Here is a 23,899-nt window from a genome sequence, read left to right on the forward strand (position 1 = left end):
CTCTTTGTTTGCTTTTTCCACAGACACTATACCTGGTGACTACCAGGATGTGCTCAGAGCACAGAATGAAGAGCAGTAAGACACAGGAGAAACAACTTAAGCCCTGCTGTAAACATAGATTAAAGGGGCAGAGCGGCGGTGCTCTGAGCAGAGAACTAAAGTCAGATTAATGTCAGAGGAAACATCATGGGCAGTTTTAGGGATTGCATTTTGAAGTTTTAGGAAAGCAAAACATTGGGCATTATATGCTTAAATGCAATGTAACTGAAACAGTGCATTCACTTTGCAGTTTTTGTTTATATCTCTGAAATATCGCCTTCAGTTATCCAGTTTATGAATGCCCTGTACATCTTAAGTACAATAAAATACATAGCATTTTGCAAAATTCAAAGCATGTTCCCATTATTACAGTTAATAAATAAAGACACCCTGTGTTGTATCAATGGATGTTTTATTGAAAGAGTGCAAGCAATGCAAACTCCATGGCACCTACTTCGATTTATTTCAAGCATACAAGATGTTTCTGTGGTAGTATACAGCCTTCACAGTGGATCTTTTGATTCATTTTTTTAATATATCAAAGTTGCTCAGCACCACAAAATGTCTACATTCATACCAATAATTAAAAGGCAGGGGAAAAAAGTTATATAAAGCAAAAAAATTCAAACAAAAAGCTTTCACACATCTTGGATGGTTTTCCAAAATGTACGTAGAAATTATAAAAAAACTGAAAAAAAAAACATGTTAGGAATCCAATTAGACAAAAGAAAAGCAAGAACTGAAGGAATTAGATACAAAAAAGGATTTGCTTGTGTAATATATCTTGTATTTTTATACAATAACAAAAACAGTTACATAATAAACACAGGAGACCCTCTGAAACAGGTATGTATGTAAATTCGGCAGTAAACTCAACATCCAGTGTTGAATAACTTGCTGATAAAAGCGGTCGTGCTACTTTATTCTGACCACAATGATAAAATGGACGCATGTAACAAAGACGAGGCAGAAAGCACTTATAACTGTACAGAAAACAGCTGGTTTAAGTGTCTATGTATGCATGCAAATATATAATGCTTTCAGTGAGATGTTTCTCTGTAACAGATTAGTAAAGAAATTAGTAAACTAAGTATTTTCTGGTTTTCTGACATCTACCTTTGGCAAATGTTTCTCATCTGTGTCACTGCAGCTCTTTGAGAGAGGTGGCGCTCCGCTAACGTCACTCTTGCATTAGTCAGGTTGATTTTTTTTAAGAGTGCTGCCGTGTACAACAGCGACGATGACTGGAAACCTTTCAATGACATGAAATTTTCCTAAGAAAAGATCTGGCTCAAAGGGAGCACTGACATATTAAAACCTTAAACATTTTGCTTTGAATCTAAGTGGAAACTTCACAACACAGAGTGTCTAATATTAAAAAGAGCTGTTGCATAGAAAACCTCTACAAAAGGGCACAATATAACAAAGCGTCAACATGTACAGCTTAAACACGAGCCTGAGAGATGAGTTCAACAGAGTCAGGGACAAATCTAATTCAGTTCACACCATATTCCTTTTTTGATTCCTTAAGACACATTTAAATAAATACAATATCTTCTGTAACATCTTAAACTTGAAATAAATATGTCCCAAAACCTTGATACAACTTTGTGATCTGACTGTACAGAACTAAAATGCCTGGGTGAGCGTGAAAGCAAGAGAGACACATAAAGAAACACACTTTCAGGTCTGAAGTCATCTTTAGGGGTTGAATGATTCCCAATGTAACTCAAATCCCATGATTCTTCATCTAGTTTCAAACCTGTAAGCCATAGAAAACTTTGTGTGTCAGTGGTGCTAAAAGAAATAATAATAATAATACAAAAAATCACCATCAAGGTATTAACAGCTTAACATTGTAAAACAAAGTAAACACTAGCATATAAAATAAAAGGCAACAGATAATCCTCCATTTCAAACACTGAGGGTAGTGTAGGGTTGTGTTTCAAGGTATGGGAGGTCTGTGGTAGTCTCTCGGCCCAGAGTGTAAGCTTCCACCCGGCCACATCCAGACCACAAGTGATGTTATAACTAGGCCACAAAGCGCTTTGGGCAGACGATGGGGGCGACGAGGGTCCACATGTAGAGGATGAGACACACCCAACAGGAGGCCATCTTGACCCAGAACACTGACCAGCTCCCGTCCAAAAGCTTCTCAATCTTGTGGTTGTCGTAGCTGCAAGAGACACGCGGTAAGAGAACTGAGCAAACACGCACACTCTGGTTCCTCTCTTCAAGACAGAGCTGATGAGGTGCATTAAAGGCAGTGTAAACACAAAAACCTGAGGACTCAGTGCACTAAAATAAAAAGGCAAAAAGAGAGCACTGATGCTTTGATGAAGGCCACGAGACCAAAACGGGCAGAATAAACAGATGAATATACTAAGTGCATCCTCTTCAGAGATTAATAAAGAGGACAGCTTTGCAAGTCTAAAAAAAAAACACCCCTCAAAAAGCCCAGTCAAATAAAGATATGCAGCAGAAAAAGGAAACCAAACAGACACATAGCAGACATAAGAAATGTTTCAGTGGCAAAGTGAAGCTTTGATTCCAATATTTTTCAGAGGTCTGCTGTCAAAGTGACAGAAACATCTACAGAAACACTTCAGTTCAGTAATTATGTTGCTAAATGTGTGAAGATGTCTGTTTTGAGGTTAGTATGTATGGGAATCACTTACTGAAACCAGTTGGTGGCGGTCATCATGACATAGAGGGAGCCAAGGAAGAAGACAAAGTGAAAGAAGGCGTAGCTGTAGATGGTTCCCTCTCTCTCATCATACACCACATTCTGGCCTGAACCCGTCTGCTCCTCATCGTATTCTTCTGAAAAGCAGTGCAGTTGGGTCAGGGACACATTTAATGTGTAAAAATGTCAGTTAAAAGGGTGGTACTTTTCTCGTGGCTGTTTCTCAACACTGCAACTTTATTTCCAGCAGGTGGCAGTGTTAGCCTGCCCACAATCCCACTTACCCCGATCTTGTTTTACAGTGTAATACTAACCTAGTAACAGTGACATCATCTACGCTTGCTGACCAATGTTTTCTCACCATACTCAGTCTGGCTGAGGAATAGCAATACCCCGTGTGTGTGCAAACACCATGGCTGAGTCTATACGTGTACAGACAGACAGGCCAAAGAGAGGCTGCTGCCAGGCAAAGAAAGAAAGATGTTGGAGAAGGAGGAGGGATTATTTGACTTTCCTCACCTGTGTCATCTCCAAAGCAGAAACAGCAGCGAGCTCTCTGTAAGGTAAAGGAAACATTCAGGTTACCACTGAGCTGGGATTAAATATATGAGAGATGTGTATCCTGGGCTTAATTTGTTCCATTTACTAAGGGCATCTAATGCCTGGTAGGTATGCATTTAACCAGTCTGCACATTTAATTAACCCACACACGGTAAGGCTGTGCATTTACCTCTGTCTCCGGCTCAGTGTTCCTACACACTCTGAGCGCTGCTGAGCTTCGTCGAGTGGTGGACGTCAAGCTAGAGGTAGAGTGGACAAAGAGAAAGAAAAGAGAGAGATGAAAGGAAGCAAGACTGTAATTCCGTCACTCTGCATTCCCCCCAGTAATTTGCAGTTTGAGATTGCTGCAGAGTCCAATTTCCTTCTATTCGGGGAATGGCCACAAGAGACAGGATGCCTCCACTTGATGGAAAACATATGTGAACAAAAGCAAAGAGTCATAGTTCTTGTCTCGCTCAGCCATAGCCAATCACGTGCTGCCTCTTCAGAGTCACAGCCAATCCAAACTAGCCTGTCTGTGTCCCCACAGCTTACCATGAAGTAAATTATATTCCACATCACCTGTAGCAGAAGTGCTATTAAAAGGTTTGGACTGTAATATCTCTATATGATCAAATCAATGAAATAACAAACCACAAGTATTAAAGAGAAAATGTGCATCTGTGCTCGTTAGCAAAGAAGAGAGGCAGGAATTGTGTATGTCTTACCAAGAGTAAAGGACACAGCCAAACAGGATGACGGTTCCCAGTCCAGTGACAATCTTTTTGTCGCTTTCTGTCCCAGAGTTGAAGGGGAACACACATACGGTAGTGTTCACACCATCGATTACCACCACTAGACAGACAGAAATATGCAGACAGAGACAGATGATTGAAGAGTTGAAAGAAATAGCAGGGAGTACAACTGTTTGATGGAGTTCTTTGGAATTGGAGTATTATAGGGAGTAAGGATATTGTGAAAAATGCAGCCTATGCTTGTGCTTGTGTGTGTGCGTTCTGGCACCATGTTAGCAGCAATGAAAAGGAAAAAAAAGAAGGAAAAATGGAAAGTTGGTCCAAAAACAACCGCCTTTCTAACAGTATGTAGGCTAACTGTTATGAGTAGGAGGCATGTCCTGACATTTACTTTGTGTCCTAACATGTCCAAACATTTACAAGAACTTTTTTGCACATATTTATCTCAGTGTAGATTATCCATTATATATTAAATTGCAAATTCACAAACATCTATATACAGTTTAATTTGTGGTCACATAATCACTACTCCCTCTAAAACTCTCACCTAAACTTTGAGTTAAGCCTTTATCGCTTTTCCTGATGCATTTTTTTTTTATTTATGAACATCATTTCATGCTGTAAAAATTAAGATCTGTAAAACAGTCACTACAAAAACAAAAAAAACTGCATTTGCAAAGTTCACTGAAAGAAACAAAGGTGGTGGGCTTTGTGAACAACTTTGCTCTTGCTGGGCTGCACAGTTTCCATTTCACAGCATGTGCATATGTGCTTGTGGGAATCTCTTTTCCTGTTCATGGTTAATTGCTGCCATACTTAAGGGAAAAAAACCTCAAATTCTGCTGTAAACAAAGTTAAATGACTGTACATTAGGCAAACAGCTCTCCATGGAAGGATGGATGGGTGTATTGAACATGAGAAGGTGTTCATAAGAGCTTTGCAAATGCTAACTTTGTCAAAGCCTAACCTGTGACTTAACATAAATAATCAGTTTTTAAGCTGACACCCAATAATGTGATCACCAATGTGAAGATGCATTATTGTGCATACTCACTTTCTTTTGGCTTGCTGGAAAAGGCTGAGAAGGTGAGGTACATGACATAGACAGTGATGACTCCTGGCTGCAAAAGTCCTGAGTTGGGCTGCACTGCAGGGACACAAATGTGGGAATTTTCATTCAAATATTAATAATACTATAAGAACTTATTATTATTAAGTAAAAATGGTAAATGGCCTGTATTTGTATAGCGCTTTACTAGTCCCTAAGGACCCCAAAGCACTTTACACATTCAGTCATCCACCCATTCACACACTGGCGATGGCAAGCTACATTGTAGCCAAAGCCACCCTGGGGCGCACTGACAGAGGCGAGGCTGCCGGACACTGGCGCCACCGGGCACCACCAGTAGGCGACAGGTGAAGTGTCTCGCCCAAGGACACAACGACCGAGACTGTCCAAGCCGGGGCTCGAACCAGCAACCTTCCGATTACAAGGCGAACTCCCAACTCTTGAGCCACGATCGTGTATTGTATTACAAACATCTTGCCACATGAAACTTCTAGGCTATACAACTATTAGCCCCACCTGAAATGCAAATTTGTGTATTTTAATTTAACTGAGTCAAATTCGATGCTGTGCCTGGTAGAACAGGTCCTTACGTTTCTGTATGAACGGGGAGATGGCCAGCAGGGAGACGACGAGGCAGAGGCTGCCGTTGATGCCCAGAAAAATCTTATTGAGTAGACAAGCCTCGGGGTGAGTGTAGAAAATACCCATGAAGATTACGGCTCCGACTCCAACGCTGAACAGAACCAGAGTCACAAAGGCCAGTGCTGCGTACCACAGGCGGTTATACTTCACTCCTGAATACCTGCAAACAGAAAGAGCGAAAAGCTAAGAGAGGAAAAAAATCACATGCTTTTCCAGATCACCTTTGACTCAATTTTAGTTCTACCTGTGTGGGTCAGTGTTGGTTTTAGGGACTCATGAAACTGTCTGTGGGTACTTTATAATGGGTCAGTGGTGACAAAGTGTAAGTGGGGACGAGTAAAACAACATAAAGGGCCCTTCACATACACTCATGGCCCAATATGCAGAGTTTTTGTGATCTAAGTGTTAAGCGTTGTTGAATGATTACTAATAATTATAAATAACACCGAGTGTGAGCCGAGGTTATTATAGCTAACCAAAACTGAACTGAAAACAACAACTAGACTCTTGAAAAAAGTTAACTGAAGCCATTTTGGGAACATGGAAAAATAAAATAAAACAAAAATGTAGAGGAAGTTTATGAATTGTGTTAATTTAGTAAAAAATTGCATATAAACTGTTTTTGCATTCTCAGTAGATCTGTATTTCAAAATTCACTATAAACACTTATTACGAGGGACTTTTTGGACAAAAGTGACCCCGATCACACTGTGCAGGCATGAAATATGAACAGAATGGTGTAGGTTAAGTTAAGAAAAACAAAAAGGCACATAAAAGAATTCAACTAAAAGGGAAGAAGTGAATACAGCTTTGTGCCTTCTCACTGATTTTTCTTGATCTGAAAATCTGTTTTTATTGAGAGGTTGTGCTGGTTTTTAGAAACCAATCTGCTGGATTTTGTGTGTAGGAAGTAGGAAGTCCTAAACCATATACATCCTGTGAATCTAACACAGCACTGGCCTGCTGCCAGGCCTGCCCTCCACCCACCAAATCACACTTTCTGCATTTCTTAAAAGTCAAACAAAAAGCATTACAGTGGTCTTATTTCACACAGTGAACCAGGGACTGAAGAGGAAGGTGATGAGAGAAGAAATGTTGCTCTCACCAGTTTGCGTTCCATCTGTGTGCAAACTCCACCAACAGCATGAGCTGGATCAAGAGGAAAATGAACCCGCCAACGGCTCCTATGTAGCGCCAAACTGAGCCAAAATGAGAAGAGAAAGAGACAGAGACAATTGTTTAACTGATGACAAGAGCTACTTGCCAGGCAAGCTGTGCCAGTATTGAAATTGTGCTCCATAAATAGATAGAGTTACAGTGACATTTGTAAAAGTTTACTCAGGTCAGATGACACAGGAAGTTGTTTGTTACTTTACATACATTTACACAGCTCTATGTTAGGTTACCTTATGCACCACTTTACTTATTTAAGCTTTAAAAGAAAACTTTACAGTATTGAAGCCTCAAGCTGAGCGTTCAGCTTTTACCTTCCAGGAATGTTGACTCATTGGGGAGGAAGAAGCCTCCAGCGCAACACGCCACCAGCGCGATAAACTTCAGTAACCAGAATCTGAATCAAGACGATGATAATGTTATAAAAAAGGGGAAAATGCAGATAAAATTACACCATAAAAACAATGATTACTGACAACTGAGACACAGCAGAATATTTAATGCAATAAATCCAAAAATTACAAATTTAACAAATCTCGTGTTGCCTTTACTCGTGACTCTTGTTCAATATTATGAATGCAGCTGCTTTTTTTGATAGAAGATTAAACAAATTCTTCTTACCCGTTATGTACGGCTGCCCGGCAGCCCGTGCTGTTGTTGACCCGTATAGTGAAGATACAGAAGAAGAAGAAGAAGCAGGCCATGCCAAAGCACACCTTGTACACAGCAGCGTATCCAACCAGAGTTTTGCAGTCTTCTCCTGCATTCACTGTCTGGCAAAACTCAGCGTAGAAGGGGATCTAATTGGAGGAAAAAAACCAACCCAAAACCCCCAAAATACTCAAATTAGATCATCATGTCATGTCAGTGAAAAGCAACCCACCTCTGCTCATGTTTGTCTAGTATGAGGCCTCGGTGAAAGGGCCCAATAGTGTCCATCTATTCTGAGCGTCACGCCCCTAAAGGAGCAGAAAGAGAGAACAGGCAGCAACAACAACCCCTCTTTCTCTCTGTGGAGCCCTCTTTCATCCTTCACTCTCTACAGCCTGTTAAAGGGGCCTTACAACTAACTGTCAGTGTACACAAACAAAGGACATGGATGAATAAATTAACCACCTTTTGTCAGCGAGTCAGAGGAAATGGGAATAGGGGAGAACACAGACAGCACGAGCAAGAAAAACGTGGAGATTCCTCTTAAAATAAACTGCGAAAGACTTTTCAGAACTACAGTGAGCTGCGTAATACAAAACTGGAGTTAAGGTAGCAAAGATAAGGACCTTGCTGTGACATTCAACAGAAGACTGCGGCAGAGAGCCAACAGAAGGGACACACTTTGAATTCAATAACCGCCAGTCTCGATACGTCGTTCCCCTTCACCGGAACGAGCTGTGGGACGAGTACAAAACGTGCTTTTCAGGCAAACACTGCTTTTTGAGAGCGTTTCAAATCTTTACTTGGGGATAATAAATTGCTTAACTCGGCTTTACTAATTACTGGCAGAATCCTTGAAAGTTGGACACACGGGTGAGATGCCGGCGGATTGAGCTGTCATCACCTCATTGTGTTAGCAAAGTCCAGAGCCAGATCACAACGTAAGGCAAAAAGCCCATTTTTGGAGCTTTTGTCTCAGGTTAAGGACCATATTAGCATGTCCATGGTGTTGTGATTAAGGAGGGAAATGGGGCCGGCTGTTTCGGACTGCTGTAAATCTCTTGAGAAAAGACCGGCGCTCTCATACGCACAATGACTGCTCTCTTAGCTGGGACTTCCCACTGTGCTCGGTGTGTGACTGACAGTGTGTTTATGGGTGTGTGTGTGAGTCAGTAGGCTTTGTGTGGGGCTATCAGAGGCCATTTTGTGCCTTGGATGAGTCTTTTCCAGGGGCTCCATTCACAAAGAGACACACAGTAGGGAGTAGTTTTATTACTGCACTGTAGACACTGGCAGAAAGGAAGAAAAACTGCAGAAGAAGGAGACTGGTGAAAAAAAAAGAAGATCACCTACAAATATCACTTTGACTCAAGCAAGCCTGGCCAGTGCCATGGTAACACAGTCAGCTCAAGACATCTTTCCCAGAGATAGAAACATCATTATTTCCTGTTTATCCTGAGATCAATATAAAATGTGAGTCAGCGAGCGAGCAGTGTATCAGTGAACCAGGACATCACCTCTGAGACCTTGTTCCAGATTATATCTACACACTGTGTTGACAGTCTGACTCTCCCAGATGACAAGGATAACTATACTGTAGCAGACAACAGCCGTTATCGTGGCATTCCAGTTTAATGGGATTTTTTTTTTTTAGAAACAGTCACTGGAGGTCATCTTTCATTTCGTTCATTCAGAGAAGAAAGCAAAGGTTCACGAAAGAGTTTATCGTCTCCACTTCAAAGGCTTGATAGGCTCTTAAAACAAACAAAACCTACCAGCCAAGACTCGTGTCCTCAGAGCTGTGGCCTTGCTGCTGTGTAGATACACATATCTGTTAAAATAGCAGGATGTCTGTTTTGCCCATAGCAATGCTGTAAAATTTTAATTTTTCCTGTTAGCATCGGCGGTGTTAGCATAGAGGCTGCTGGCCTTGTTGTTTAGAGCAGACGGTGAACAAAATTGTTCAACCACATGACAAAATCTGGTTCAAAATGTTTTTGTTCTTGTTACACTTTCCGCTCAGTTCAGTTTCATTTTCAGGAGGTGAAAAGGTGTGAAGTAAGCTGGAAAAGAGTGTACAGACTAAAGAGTGAGGCGAAACTGTGTAAAAGGTCACAGTATTGAGGTTTTTATTCTTTTGTTTACCAGAGGCTGCGAGCTGACATTTCAAAAAGCGAGGGACAGAATTAAGACTTCAAAGACAGGAAAAAATCCTTACAGAGACAAAAAAAAGGCAGAAATAACACACACGGGACACAGCCATCAGGATGACATTTAACAATATCTTAAAGAAGACTCCACACCTATCGAGAAACACACTGGCCCTCTATAATGCAGTTTGTACAGCATATATGGGGGAAATGGTGAACGGGGACCAATTCACCATGTTCAACTGTTTCTATCTACTGAAGACCCAGGAGTCATAATCTATAATATAGTTTACATTACTGTAAATAAAAAAAAACTTACTTCAATTATTATTTCTTTTTTAGATATGCCATCCACTGAGCATGTCCTACTTAAGTCCTTTATTGATATATAATGTAATTACATTTTGGGGGTGGGGAGGGTTGTTGGCAAAACAAAGAGTGTGCATGCATTTTGAGAGAATGATGTGATATATGTACTCACGTTCTCTTTCAGCGCTTGCTCCACAGTGGGCGACATCATGACAGCACAGAGGACGGTGACCAACAGGAAGTACAAGGCATACATGATTCGGGTCCCTGTGGATTGTTTGATCTTTGGGCAGCACTTACAGCAGCACGAGCAGGCCGCTGAGCCGCAGCAGCAGGCCAGCTGCATGCAGAGAACAAGGCAGAAAAGGTGGAAGAGAGAGGGGGACAACAACAACAACAACAACTTTATTATCACTCTTAAGCAGCTTCTCATACAGACGTTATGTGTTTTGTGGCGGAGCTGGGAAAACCAGGCGTCAGTGCAGTTATCTCTCTCAGCAGTTTCACTGGATAAAAGTAAACTGGTAGAAAAATATTCCCTGAAATCCACCACCCTGAGCATGCCCAATCTTGTCAGGTCTGGTTAGTACCTGGATAGGAGACTGCCCAGGAATACCTGCGTGCTAAAAGTATTCCTGGGCAAGAACCCAGAGTTGCTTCCGATCAATTTATTGGACTGTGTAAATATTACATAGAAAACGGTGCTAATGTGTTGTATAAAACTCTCAAGAGTACTCAATTCGAGCACAAAATTACTATACAGGAACCAGTCCATTTAACTACATTCTAACCTGGGATAAAAAGACATGGATGAAAAGACGTGCATGCCATGATATCTGCACACAGTATGAAATGTTTGATAGTTATAGGTCATATTTAATCCCATCACTTCAACTGATATAAAGTCAAATATCATATTATGAACATTTTAACACTCCACCCTTAGACTCTATTCAGTTATGGCAAACTGCATGCGAAAGAAATAATTGTTATCAGAATAACAGGACCAGGTCAGACTGACATGCAACATGCACACAGCAGAGATAACAAAACGATCTAAAACTAAAATTCTCAGCTTAAATCCTCTTAGTCAATGAACCGTACAAGGAACGTTAAAGGAGGTTTCCTGAGTTGTCTTCGTGAGATGCATTGCAAATCTTTTACTTTTAGTTGCAGTATCAGCAGTTTCAAATCTGTCTGGTCTGTGGGAAACCAAACAGTTTTGTTTGCTATTGCAGATGAGTTTCAGTGGTGTTGTGCAACCGTATTAGGGCAAACTTCATTGTATTAAAAAGCTTTCCATGCTTTACACTCAGCACTTAACTGAGTTTGTTTTCTACTGAACAGTGAATAACATAAAAAAAGGATCCCCATTCATGCTTCAGTCAGAGCCCTCTCTTTCCTTCACAGAAGAAACTTTTGAGGATTACAAGACAGTGACGGCAGTTGTCTGAACACACACACACACACACACACACACGCACACACACACACACACACACACACGCGCGCACACACACACACACGCACACACACACACACACATACACATACACACACACACACACACACACAGACACAGACACAGGCCTACTCTGTTTCTTCTGATAGGCGGTCATATAGGAGGAGGACAGTTACATAAAGGCGGGCCTTGTGTCCTTCAGGAAAGAAGAGGCTCTATAATTCTACAGCACTGGGTCTTTCTGTAGCCACCCCACCCTGCTTTTGTAAGCTTCCTACCCCTCACCATGCAGAATAAACTTCTATGGTGAGAAGCAAAACTTTGTTATGGGGAGCAGTCAGGTGTGGTGGCAGTGGCACCAAAGTTCTCACCATGCCTGACTGCTTCCCACAACAGAGTTTTAGTCGGGGTGGAGGGCTTGTACGCACCATTTCCATTTCTAAATTAATCCACTCTCCTCCTTTGGGACAGAGCAAAATCTTTCTTGAGCTATGAAATTAGCTCCTGTAATTATGGCATTAGGTGAAAGGCAGTAAATTATAAGCAAATGGCAATAATGACAGTGCCATTTCTGTGGACTGGAACATCCAATGAAGGTTGCACACTGTCTAATGGCATTAGCTTATAGGCCAATGTGCCCACATTTAAAAATTTTTGCCTTAAAATTAAAAGATGAAAATATTTTTTATGTATACGTCTTTCTGCATCTGCATTTTAAAGCAGTGTGTCTTCCTGTATAACACCGGAAATGAGTGTTTATCTGATGCTATGTTGGTTAATATGTTTTCGTTTCCCTACAGACATGCTAATGCATCCTAGTGAGATCACGTCACTTTGTATTTTAGTCAAAACAGTGGCCTTATCTTACTGCTAGGAGTTTGTGTCCTATGTAAGTGTATAATATAGCTAGGGTGTACTGAGGTTACAAAGCAGCTCTGCAACACTGTCTGGTCTACAAGTAGCACCGTTTTAGTTTTACTGCCTCTCTACAGTATACATGTAAACACTGAATTGTTTGACTCTTTTGTAGGTGGTCAAAATGTACAAAAAATCCCCCAAAGCAAACAAACAAACAATCACATGCCAGCTTCAGTTCTGCAAAAATACCCATAAAGCTTCTGCTTTATGGGCATTTATATATTGTGTTTGATAGAATGAAAGCCAAACAGCGGAAGACCTGGAGCTAATGTTAGCACGTCTGTCGACGGTGTAAAAGAAGATGTAAAAGAATGAAGAATGATGATGAAACTTTTAGTAAGACATAGACAGCGTCATCAACGTCTTCTTCAAGTATTTAGCTTGTTGGAAAAGTTGTTGCCAGAGAATCTGTCCTTTTTTCACTATGCTGGCTAACATTTTAAGTAAATAATAAAATGTTTCAACTAGTATGGACTTAGTGTGTAAGAGGAAGATTTTTTAATTGATCGTTTCAAAATGAATTAAACACTGAAAAAAGATACAGTTGATTGCTGAATCAAAGGTACCAGTACTGATATTGGCAGAAACGTGAAACGGCAAACAACAACAGCACAAAAGCAAAAGTGTCCTAAAACCGGTTGTACCACATAGAAGACATACAATGTCTTCATCGACAGCAAGCACTCCCTGCAAGCAGACGGGCCATCCCTGGACTGTCAATGTATCATGAACGTGCTACTTCTGCTGAACCATAAATTCTGCTTCAGGTGTGAAGATGTGTGTGACTTCATAATGGGGTGATATGGTACTATGAGGTCATTAGGATAAGATGGGCCCTGATTAATCAACACCTTGTACCTGAGGAGGAGGACTTTAAATTCAATTAACTGGGAGCCATTGAAGAGAGGTCAGTATAGGAGAAATACCAACCGTGTTGGTTTATTCAAGCATGAGAATAAGGATGAGCCTATAAACTTGGCAAATACTTCAAGCTAAAGGGAACACAGTTTATTCCCAGTTACAGTCCAGCGGTGTACATCTGTACACAGTTTACCAATGCTTGAGTATTGGCAAACTGTATCAAGACGTTTGAAACGCTGCCACAAAGGTCAAATGTGCTTATTTCTACTTTCATGCGTACACGGGCTTGCAGCCTTGAATCTAACCATGTGCCTCCCGGCCTCAACACACAGCTTAAGAGAATAAACGGTTTCCTCTTTCTCTGCTGCGCCCACGTCTTTCTCAATGGGTGATTAATTAGCCACAACAGACTGAAAGTAACCAAGAAAAAAACAGAACAATTTAGGTTGTGAGGGTGTTTAGATTTAATTAGTTAGGGGGTGTTTCACCAGCGGACTGCACGCAGCACGAGGGCCCAACGGTAAACTCTGCAGAGCTGACAGAGAGAGGGGGTGTCATGAGAAGAGGCAACGTCTCGAGGAATTCCACCACACACAGAGACAAAAGGGTATCCATGGAAACCAGCGTTGACCCTACCCACTCGATGAAGCACCCACCACCTCCTCCACTGCCCCACCAGGATATCGACAGGTGGTTGGCGGATCAGCAGTTTGCAGCCCTACTTAAATATCAACAGCAGTCCCCCATCTGTCCCATAGAGCGGCATACCATGACACATTAAAGATGACACATGGCTACTAGCAAAGCACTAGTCTGGTCTAGAGTTAAATTAAGCCTAGACTCTCACAACCCACACAAAAAACCTCACCACACTGTGATTGTGGGACTTTCACGTTTCCCTTTTTCGTGTCACCAGACTCTCTGTTTCATTATTTTAATCCTATTCCTTTCATCCTCCCCAACATGTTACTGGAAGATTTAGTGATGTCATTTCTTTTCTTCTTCTTATTTTGTCCTCTTCGCCCTTTGTCTGTATTCTTCAGCTGTCCTTAACTATTTGTCACTGACCCCTCAGTGCTTCAGCTTTTCTAGAGGTGGTGGCAAAGACGATGTTGCCTTTCTTTTACACAAAGACATACTGACTCAGAATCCATCAAGACGGGGTGGATGGGACACAGCGGTGAGAATACACCTAGCAAAAAATCACATTTAAAATAAGGAAGCTGAATAAGTCTGAATAATATTAGCTTCCTTGACAGGGAGTTTGGCCTAAAGATGGACACTTGCATAACAAACGCGACAGTCTTGCATTCCACCCAAAGACGATATCTGCGACGGCTGTAAGCTGTTTGATTTCATGAGGATTACATTCCTTTCACCCCTCTTTTATGCTCTGCTGCCTTTCATCCTTAAAGCGCCCACGATGAAAAGGACTGGAGCATCGTGCAAACAGGAAATGGAAAGGGTGGCCTAAATCAAACCCACCGGGGTAAACCCCACCGCACATAGCCACGCTTATGCAACACAAAGAGAAATGGGTCGTACACTATACCACTGTAAGGACCACAAAGGAGAATGAGGATTTCAGATACAGAGCCAGTTGACACCAGTCCTGACAGTGAGTAAACAAGTCCATCTGGCAGACTCTGGATTTCTAAAAGAATAAATGTATTCGGTATCTGTGTTTTGCTGTATAGATTTCAGATTGTGACTTTACGTTTATCAGCAGACGTGTCATGATGCACACCCAACAGCAAACTGGGAAAAACATACACACACACTGACAGGAATGACTCATGAAAACAGGCAAAAACATCCTGACTGGAACAATGTGGAGCGACAACGTCCCCGCAAGCTTAAACCTCATGTTGATTCGCTCATTCGTCACATCTTATGCACTATTTATTCCATGCCCTATTTTAGTTTGGTACACAAATCCTTACAGACTACACTGTAGCTGGCTGCTTTAAAAATCTTTGGGACTTTTTGCTGGTTAAAGCTTAATGATAGCGGCCACTGTTCAAAGCACATTGAATCATGAGAAGCCACTAGCTCTGACACACCCTGTTATCTCAAATTACAATGCTTTGTGTTGCAGGCGGGTTACGGGAAACCAGCAAACAAAATAAAATTTAGGGCAACAGAAGACAATGCGGGATCTTCCTCACATGTCCAGTTGGCCCAAGCTTCCACACCAAGATCTACTCCCCTTTCCCTCATACTGTTGAGTGACAGCTCTACTATTGTCTATATAGCTAGGCAGCTGTATACACACAGCAAAAATGTATCACTCCACTGTTTCCTGTACACAAAGGGAGGTCTTTGCTCTCTCTCTCTTGGCAAATATACCCCCCTAGCTACAACCAACACAGAGAAACTTTAGTCCGGTGGAGAGAAAAGAAAAGAAAGTAACAAAAGAGACAAAAAAAAAAAAAGTGGTACAGCGAGGAGCAAAAATGAACAAATTCTAGCAGATGAAGGTGTTTGTCATGAAATAAGCAAAGGAACCAAACTAAACAAGAACAGGAAGATGGTCAAGATACAAGGCGGTATCACTTTTTTTTTTTTGTTCACACGGGAGTCCGTTTCACTTCTCAGAATCAGTTGTGAGTTTCAAAACACAACCAGCTAATAATCAAGGATAAATTACAGAGACACAGACATATGTGATGAGGGGGAGGTTGAGAAAGAGACATTAACACTGGTTTGTGGCAATTCAGTGGGAAACAAAAGGGATGAAGGGCTGCTAGACATGTCCCGGTTTGGGAAAACAAGTTCCTGCTGCTCGCTGCTGACTACAGCAAAATTCCTGAGGGGAAGTTGAAAACAGCAGACATCTCTGATGTGTACACAGTTAGAGAGTAATTCTGCTCATATGACAGAGCCAGAAATGTATTTTGGATAGGAGTGCTCCAGATGTTTGCAGGCAGAATTCACTAAGGCTGGTTTTACAAGTCGAGTTTAAAAGGTAATCACCTACCCCCGCTGCTGCTTTACAGCTACTGTGTCATGACCCCATTTACGGATGGGTCAGCTCTGTTTGAATGAGCGGTGCTGGCTCTTCACAAACCACTTCCTCTGATTTTTCACCACTCCAACGAGGGCCTGAAGACTTCTTTATCAGTATGTTTGCAGAAAGTGACACTCCATCCTCTTGACTCTTGTACCCTGGTAAGGGTGACTGCTCCATGGCTGTGATGCGTAAAGACACCCACATGATTTCAGTGCTCTCACCACACTTTCAGCCAACACTTTGCAGCGCTCTGAACTCCACTCAACGCTGAGCTAAAGCCTTCAACCTGCCCTTGCCCCCATCGCAACATGGCATACATCCCTGATCCCACTGAGAAATTACAAGTGAGCTGCTCCCACGTCGTGCTTCCTGCTGCCTTCAGATCTCTCCCAAACAACAGCCACCCTTGTCTAATTTCAACCTTCAAGCCAGGGAGGAAATTAACAGACCACACACCAGTTTGTGCCACTCTGAACCTCAAGTGTGGCAAATATATTCACACGCACGAAGTTAAATGCAAGCATACACTTTAATAGAGATGGCAAGTAAACGGGGTGTCTGTGACAGGGATTAGCACACCACCAGCACAGCAAGACAAAACTGATCTTATTCTTTGCCCTTCATTTCCTCTTTAATCCCACTCTGTGAAAAGAGCAGGAAATAGAAGTGACCTCCCTCAGTTTAGGGATGTGCATATGTAATTAAATTCCTAGCCAGATCAGCTCAGCAGTGGTGACCCACTGGTCAGAGCCCAATCTGTAAGCTGTAGAAAACACGCTCAGCATGAAAGGAAACCTCTCTGACTCTGAACCACCACCCTTTTAAAGTATTTCTGTAGCTTCACGGCACTAGCACCTCTCATAAAAGTGATGCTAGCAAACAAATCAAATATCCACAAATGATTTAAAGCAGCAAAAGCAAGCAAATGTATTATAACCAATCAATAGCCCAAACAGTCACGCTACTGTTATTACAGGGCACAAAAAAACAAACTAAATTTAAACAAGAACATATGTGGCTTTAGGGGATTTGTTTGCTTTAAAATAACAATCCTTTAAACATCAAAAAGTAATCAAAAATCTGGTTGGCTTTCAATCCACACATTATGCAACCCAAAAGTACTGCTTTAGTGATGTATAATTACAAAAATAACAGATACAAAACAACTGTCCTTTAAAAAGCAACATAGCACATTTAAAACGGTGCCGAAACAGAAAAGAAACCAAGACAAAGACAGACTTATTGTTTTTGTTGGGTATATAGTTATGTTTACTTTTCAGCAGAGCCTTTCAGCACCTATATACGTAAAGAACTGTAAATAGTTAGACCGAGCCACAGCTGGCTAGCCTCTTCTTTAGCTCCTTCATCTGTTTCAGTGTTTTAGGAGCTGGGGAATAAGATGTGCTTAAAAAAGAAGTGTAACTGTCCTCCACAGCACTCACTTAATCACAGCCATGGCTCGTTGTTGGCTGTACCCGTCAACACATTTCTGTATTAACGGCCACATTTCCCGTAGTTTTGCCTCGCTTTGCTTTGTCCTCTAACGGCTTTACAGTGAAGTTATCCAGTCAGCTCAATGAGGAGGAGGAGGAGGAGGAAGAATGGGGGTTATAATTAATTATTTCGCGCTGTTATTACATTAAAAGGCAGCTCAATAAGGCTGACGGGAATCACCGAGACTCGGGACAGAGGCTGGCTGGCTTTAGCCGACGGTAAACGGCGAGAGACGAGGACAAAAAACAGTAAACAATACGGGAAGGGTCAACGTTGAGCACGTCTCATTGTTACAGCGTTTCAAACCGCTGAAGAGCAACAAACACACACGCACTCACACAACAGTAAGTCAGGGTCGGCTATTGTTACTCACCTGCGCGATACAACAAGGAGTACACATGACGAGGGGGCAGAATAAATAAAATCCGTTTCAGAGTGAGGACAGCTCGGGGATTTCTCAGCCGCTTTCCTTCAAAATCAGCGACACACGGGGAACCAAAGCGATTCTGCTCCGTCCACCCAGCCTTCCTGTCCCCCGCTCCTCTTCTGGTCTCTCCTCCCACTGACTGACTGACTGCACATCACCGCCAAACAACAAGGCTCAGCGCAGAGCTGCACCGGCTCTGCCACAGAGAGCATCGGAGAGATGACTAAATAGGTTACGGTATATCACATTTACTGTCATTAAAAAAAAAAAATCCTTATTGGCATTCTCAGATTACACGTTAGGCGTAACACAAAGCCACGTGCCACACAAGTTAGACCCCTGGCCTGAATGTTTAAAATATATGAAATAATATGGATTTTAAAATACTATCAGAAAGCTGTATTATAAGTAAACAAAACAAAACAAAAACAAAACTCCAAACAAACAAACAAACAACAACAAAAACAAAAAACAAAAACAAAGGGGTCGGTGCAGGATTAAAAAATAAAATTATAAAAATTGTCAACAGCTATATCCAGACACAGGATGACCTGGATCTGATCCCTCCATGGCTCATTAATCATCAGCGCGGAGCTGTTAAGTACAGGTGGTATTCTGCTTATATTCACAATTAATTATTTCAATTGGGAGGAAATGTCTATCATTTAAGTCACCTGTGTTTTTAAGTACAACAAAAAATGGCAATGAGTCTGACATGCACACAAAGCCCGATGAATCCCTGCATAAAATATATTTCAAATGATATATAACCTATCAGAAATAAGGACATTTTAACATCACATAATATAATTTAATAGCCTATTTATCCCAGAATACTGAAATTATTTTGCCTCAAACATATTACTTTTTAGTCAATAGATGGGTAAAATGAAAGGGCAGGTGACTTGCTGCCACACACTTATACTGTATAATGAACTTGCATTTTTCTATAAATCAAAAGCTGGACTTTATCTCGTCTTTATCATCCCACTGCAGTTGTTCACTTGGCTGTATCTTGCTGACTCATAAGTATGAGTAAGTTTCTCTTTGTCCAAAAAACCCTGCTCGTGGTTTTTAACGGCATGTGTGCAACTGTGTGTTGAGCTCAGCAGTGCAGTAGGAGTCTGTTTGCTGGCCAATGAAGGGGCCTTGATAAGGCTGAGCTGATAAGGCTGCTACTGTAGCTGTCTGTGGCTTGTGTTGCCGTTTGCCAACACTGTCATATGACCAAATGACTCAACACACACACACACACACACACACACACACACACACACACACACACACACACACACTTTTTGTCAGTCACCACTGCCATTGAAAGTCACCCCCAAATTGTAGGACTTTTTAAATAGGCGTGAATCACACGGGACTGCCAGTTTATGAACGCATCAAATCAACAGCCCTCTGAAAAGCAGAAAGCACGCATCTGCAATGGCCTGTGTAACAGAATCAGGCATATTTTAGATTGAATGTGAAGACATCTCAGCCTCCATCTTCACTCTAATCTGATTGTGTTTGACAGGAAACCAAAAAGGGCAGCAGAGCATCAGGCCTCTGACATGTCAGAGTGTATCGATCAATGTAACGTCAAAAAGAAAGGACAGGAAGCAGAAAATACAGATTTAGTATCACACTGCTGCATGACACTGAAGCAGTGTCACCGTGTGAGTCCTGAAGACAGTGCTTTTGCTTCAATCCACCTGCTGAGTGAACAAACCACAAGTGCACTTCAGCTCACAGGCAAAGTAAATGCTGTACACGTGAAGTCAGTCAGTACTGTGCGTGGACTGTTACTGTGTGAATTCATAAGTGTTAGGAAGACGTTGGTTTTCAGATTTGACCACACAGGCTATTAATAAAACCATCACTACCAACCTCAGCACATCTCTAATCCAAGCAGGAAACTTCAGCATGAGCATATGCAGCTTTTATTGCTGTGACATACAAAATAATAACAATACAAAAACATTCACATGAAATAAATCCTCACATGTTGGTTTGTTTTTCTTTTTCCACACACATAAATAGACGTTTTTCCCCACAGGCTCACAGAGTTTAGGCATCAGTGAAGGCGGACCAGAGCCAACACTACTGACAACAGCCCTCTGCTGTAGATCAATCGCTGGCCATCTGGACACAGCAGCATCCTGAATATTTTAGAGTTAACGATTCACATACGCTGGCTACAACTTCTAAAATGTCCTAAAGTCAACCACGAGTGAGAGAGCCTCCACTGGTTATAGACTTTTTTCCTTTTTCCAGTGGACAGTCCTGAGAAATGCAGGAAGCTGAGCCATGCAGTGGTGATCCTTGGATTTAACCCGGTCCATAGTCAGAAAATGAGCTTCTTCTTCATTGCAGCTGAAAATAACACAAAGGGTTTTGTTTTAAAAACATTATTTAAAAAAGAAGAAAAAGAAAAAAAAAACAACTTAAAAAACCTAAGTTAGATTAGACAGACACATATTTCTGTTCTGTGTATGTACGCCACATGCTCAAATCAAGCCTATAATGAGCAACGCGCTACCAAGAGGCACCAAGGTTTCTGTTATAAATGTTTCAAAAGTCAAAGCCAGATATTTTCCAAACCACAGAGGAGCTGGAAAAGCTTTGAACCTCCCAGTGACACTAAAGGGTTACACTTTAGTAAAACATACCCTCCCACTAGCCACGAAACTGTGGGCGCGTGTTCGAATTCAGTATTTTCTGAATTTGTAACTGCAGCTAAATGTACAGCCCACACCCGCTGAATTGCTAGGTTAGGTTTCTAACTTTAGCGAGAAGCAGTCAAAAAACTCACAACATGCTATAAAAAAAAAAAAAAAAGAAAAAAAATCAGGTCAGTGTTGGAAGTTCTAAAATATTCAGCCCCTTTAAAGTCCGCCTCAAACGAGTGTCGCAGACACCTCACGTTTTTGCTGCTCAAACCACAATATAAACAACATGACTGAGAAAATATTTAACCCAGAGTCAGGGTGGTCTTCTGTGGATTAAGGACACACACAGTGGATTTAGTGCAAATATGAGCTCATATACGGTCATTACTTGTCTCCAGGCCTTCGATTTTTCTCTTGAGACCGACTGTCTCCTTCTCCCTCAAAGCCTCGGCTGAACAGTTTGGCCGGGGGAGCTGGGGACCAGGAGTGGGACCAGGCCGATTGCTGAAGTACCTCATCTTCAGAGCCTGCAGAATAAAGGAAAACACCATTTTATACATCTATGTCATCAAACATCAGAGTTGTGTCTCTAATTTGATGTATCAAAGATGCAAGAAGATGTTTTTTTTTCTTATTACTGAGATGTGTAATAGAGAAAGTGGAAGATGTGTCGTTAATGCAGTTGTTGAACAATGAGATAGTTCAGGTTTTCTCTCTAATATTATGAGTTATTTAGTGCCTTGCGGTGACTGTTGTGAATTGGTGCTATGTAAATAAAACTGAAGTTGCTCAAACAGAAGGCAAACATTAATTCCTGTGTTGGGAGTAACGGAATACATGTACCGCCGTTACGTATTTAAAATACAAAATATGAGTAACTGTATTCGTTACAGTTACCGTTTAAAAAGGTAGTATTTAGAATACAGTTACTTTGTTGAAATAAATGGCGGTCTTTTCCTGTTTCATATGTTAGCCTATGCTCTCTATTTTTGGTAATTCCACGCCGGTGGAAACCCAAAGAAAACACGCATTAAGAGGCTCCAATGCCTGTGTCTCAATCTCGTGGCCCATGTCACCTCTACTTGTGGCCCGCATAATGAGGTGAAGAAATATTTTTAAAAATTATTCACAAAAATGATTTAATATGAAGGGAATAGGCAGAGTGTTACAGTCATCGCCCTAAAGAATGTAGCCTCATGGGCAGTGTAGTCCGTGCTGCAGGGAGAATACCTGTTATGTGTCTGTGAGCGCGAGGAGGGAGAAAAAGAGTCGAAAAGTACGAGTTGTCACCGACCAGAAACCGGAGATTGAAGCATGCAAATATAATAATAACCACTGCAGCCAAAAAGAGTGCCTGACGAGCCCAGTTGTGAGCTATTAAGACTCGACTGTACACTGTGTTCGTGTTTTCCTCCGAAACAATAAGTTCCGTTGGAGCAGCCTTTCAACGCCTTTCTCTGTCTCTCGCTAGAAACGTTGACTCAGACAACAAAGTAAAGCTATTTTTCGGCTACGAGTCCGACATGGAACCCGACATATTAGCCAGAGGTCCCTTCACAGTTTTATGTCTTTATGGTTCGGAGCCGCGGACCTGTTTTATATACGCGCGGAATAGTTTTCTATACGAGATCGCTGCTAAAAGTGCAGCCTTACCTACTGTCCACCCTACTGTTACTCATTTTATATTAAGATTTAAAAATCTAGCTGGTATTGGTATGGCGAGTAGCCTTCAGTAATAGTAATAAATCACACAGCAATAGTACAGTCATGTAGTTGTAAAAAGCATGATAATATATTAAGTAATCCAAAGTATTCAGAATACGTTACTGTCATTGAGTAACGTAACGGAATATGTTACAAAATACATTTTGGGGCATGTATTCTGTAATCTGTAGTGGAATACATTTTAAAAGTAACCTTCCCAACACTGCTTGTGTCAGACTGACCGAGTTTTTATGTCAGGGATTGTCACAGGTGAGGAAAACAGGCTCTGTGCCTAGGACTGGAGAAGAAACCAGTTTTCACTGGGAGAGCACCAGCTATGCAGAGTGCATTGACTCGCCTGGATCAGACAATAGCGAGTTTTACTAATATACTGAGACTTCTGAGAAAGAACAAACAACCTACTGCTTACATCTACTACTAAGAAGTTTTTCACACTACACATTTCACTAACACAATCGCTGCTCACCAACACTCCTTCTTTCCAGAGTTAAATCCCTGTGATGTTCTTGTTTCAAAATAATACTCAAATTTTAAAAGGTTATAATTTGGACAGAAGAAACTTCGAAGGGCGAATTCCAACCAGTGGGAGCACTGGGACTCAGAGGTGCACAAAACCTGCGGAAGCGGCATTGAAGAGGATAACAGCTACTTAACTCGGGTACAGTTAATGTTCACAACTCGTCAACCCAAACATCCCAAAAAACATGTGCATTTAAAAATAAGCAAAGAATAAGCATTTATATTTATTTATTTTTCCTAGCACAAAGCTGTGTGGCAACCACATCGTGACTTGTACGAAGATGAAATGTCTACTTTTTGTTTTGCACGTCGTGTAAAGTCAAGTCTTACAAGTCTATTAGTGGTTTATCTTTGCATTACACTCTTAAAGTAAAGGACACTCTTCACCGGCTGATCACAATGAGAGTTGTACTGCCTGAAGCGAGGCCTGTAATTCTGAGGGAGCTACAAATGAAGTGGCAGGGTTTCAGCGCTGAAGCCGATCTAGCAATCATCAAATAGACTGCAGTGTAAAAATGTTAATATTCTTATTTTAAAACTTATCTAACAATAATTTCAAATGATTTGTTCAATAATATAAAACTGAGAATAGCTACAGTGCTTTAGCTTATTACCTGTGTAGCTGTGGTCCTCGCTGAAGGGTTAAAGGTAAAGAGACCTTGTAGCAGCTCAAGTAAATCGTCTCCAGCTGCACTAAATATATGTTCCAGCGGTGTGCCGGGGAATATTTTGAAGGACACGTAGTCTGGTAGACTACTCAAGCCCTAAAGAGAGATATAACAATAGAATGTAAGCAAGAATCCCCA

The 23,899-nt window shown here is 41.4% G+C and overlaps 3 protein-coding genes across 3 annotated transcripts in view; 1 reads left to right on the plus strand and 2 right to left on the minus strand.

The window, feature by feature from the left end:
- The window catches only part of thbs4a (thrombospondin 4a), a 14,322-nt gene extending 13,883 nt beyond the window's left edge, over positions 1-439 (plus strand). Inside the window, exon 23 of the mRNA XM_024804488.2 lies at positions 24-439. Coding sequence (XP_024660256.2) covers positions 24-79 — 56 coding nt within the window. The 3' untranslated portion in view covers positions 80-439. The remainder of the gene's footprint in view (positions 1-23) is intronic.
- On the minus strand, positions 435-18,381 carry serinc5 (serine incorporator 5). Its single transcript, XM_004544479.3, has 12 exons — positions 18,136-18,381; positions 10,187-10,354; positions 7,526-7,704; positions 7,219-7,301; positions 6,837-6,930; positions 5,680-5,891; positions 5,075-5,167; positions 3,994-4,120; positions 3,456-3,525; positions 3,245-3,281; positions 2,718-2,862; positions 435-2,215 (listed from the first exon to the last, which is right to left on the minus strand). Exons 1-12 carry the CDS (start codon positions 18,160-18,162, stop codon positions 2,071-2,073), a joined length of 1,380 nt encoding a protein of 459 aa, XP_004544536.1. The 5' UTR covers positions 18,163-18,381; the 3' UTR covers positions 435-2,070.
- A 1,722-nt stretch (positions 18,382-20,103) lies between these two features.
- cdk7 (cyclin-dependent kinase 7) overlaps positions 20,104-23,899 on the minus strand; it is an 11,366-nt gene continuing 7,570 nt past the window's right edge. The window contains exons 10-12 of the mRNA XM_004544480.5: positions 23,708-23,857; positions 21,238-21,376; positions 20,104-20,553 (exon numbers count right to left, since the gene is read on the minus strand). Of these exons, the coding sequence (XP_004544537.1) occupies positions 20,525-20,553; positions 21,238-21,376; positions 23,708-23,857 (318 nt within the window). The 3' untranslated portion in view covers positions 20,104-20,524. The remainder of the gene's footprint in view (positions 20,554-21,237; positions 21,377-23,707; positions 23,858-23,899) is intronic.

Source organism: Maylandia zebra, linkage group LG12 (assembly GCF_041146795.1).
Source record: "Maylandia zebra isolate NMK-2024a linkage group LG12, Mzebra_GT3a, whole genome shotgun sequence".
Lineage (NCBI taxonomy): Eukaryota > Metazoa > Chordata > Actinopteri > Cichliformes > Cichlidae > Maylandia > Maylandia zebra.

Excerpts from the sequence above, each read along its gene's own strand:
- serinc5 (XM_004544479.3), bottom strand. The coding sequence starts at position 18,162 with ATGTGTACTCCTTGTTGTATCGCGCAG. Across the intron at positions 10,355-18,135 it reads CTCCTTGTTGTATCGCGCAG|CTGGCCTGCTGCTGCGGCTC; the intron begins GTGAGTAACAAT and ends CTCTGCATGCAG. Across the intron at positions 7,705-10,186 it reads AGCAAGCGCTGAAAGAGAAC|ATCCCCTTCTACGCTGAGTT; the intron begins GTGAGTACATAT and ends TCCTCCAATTAG.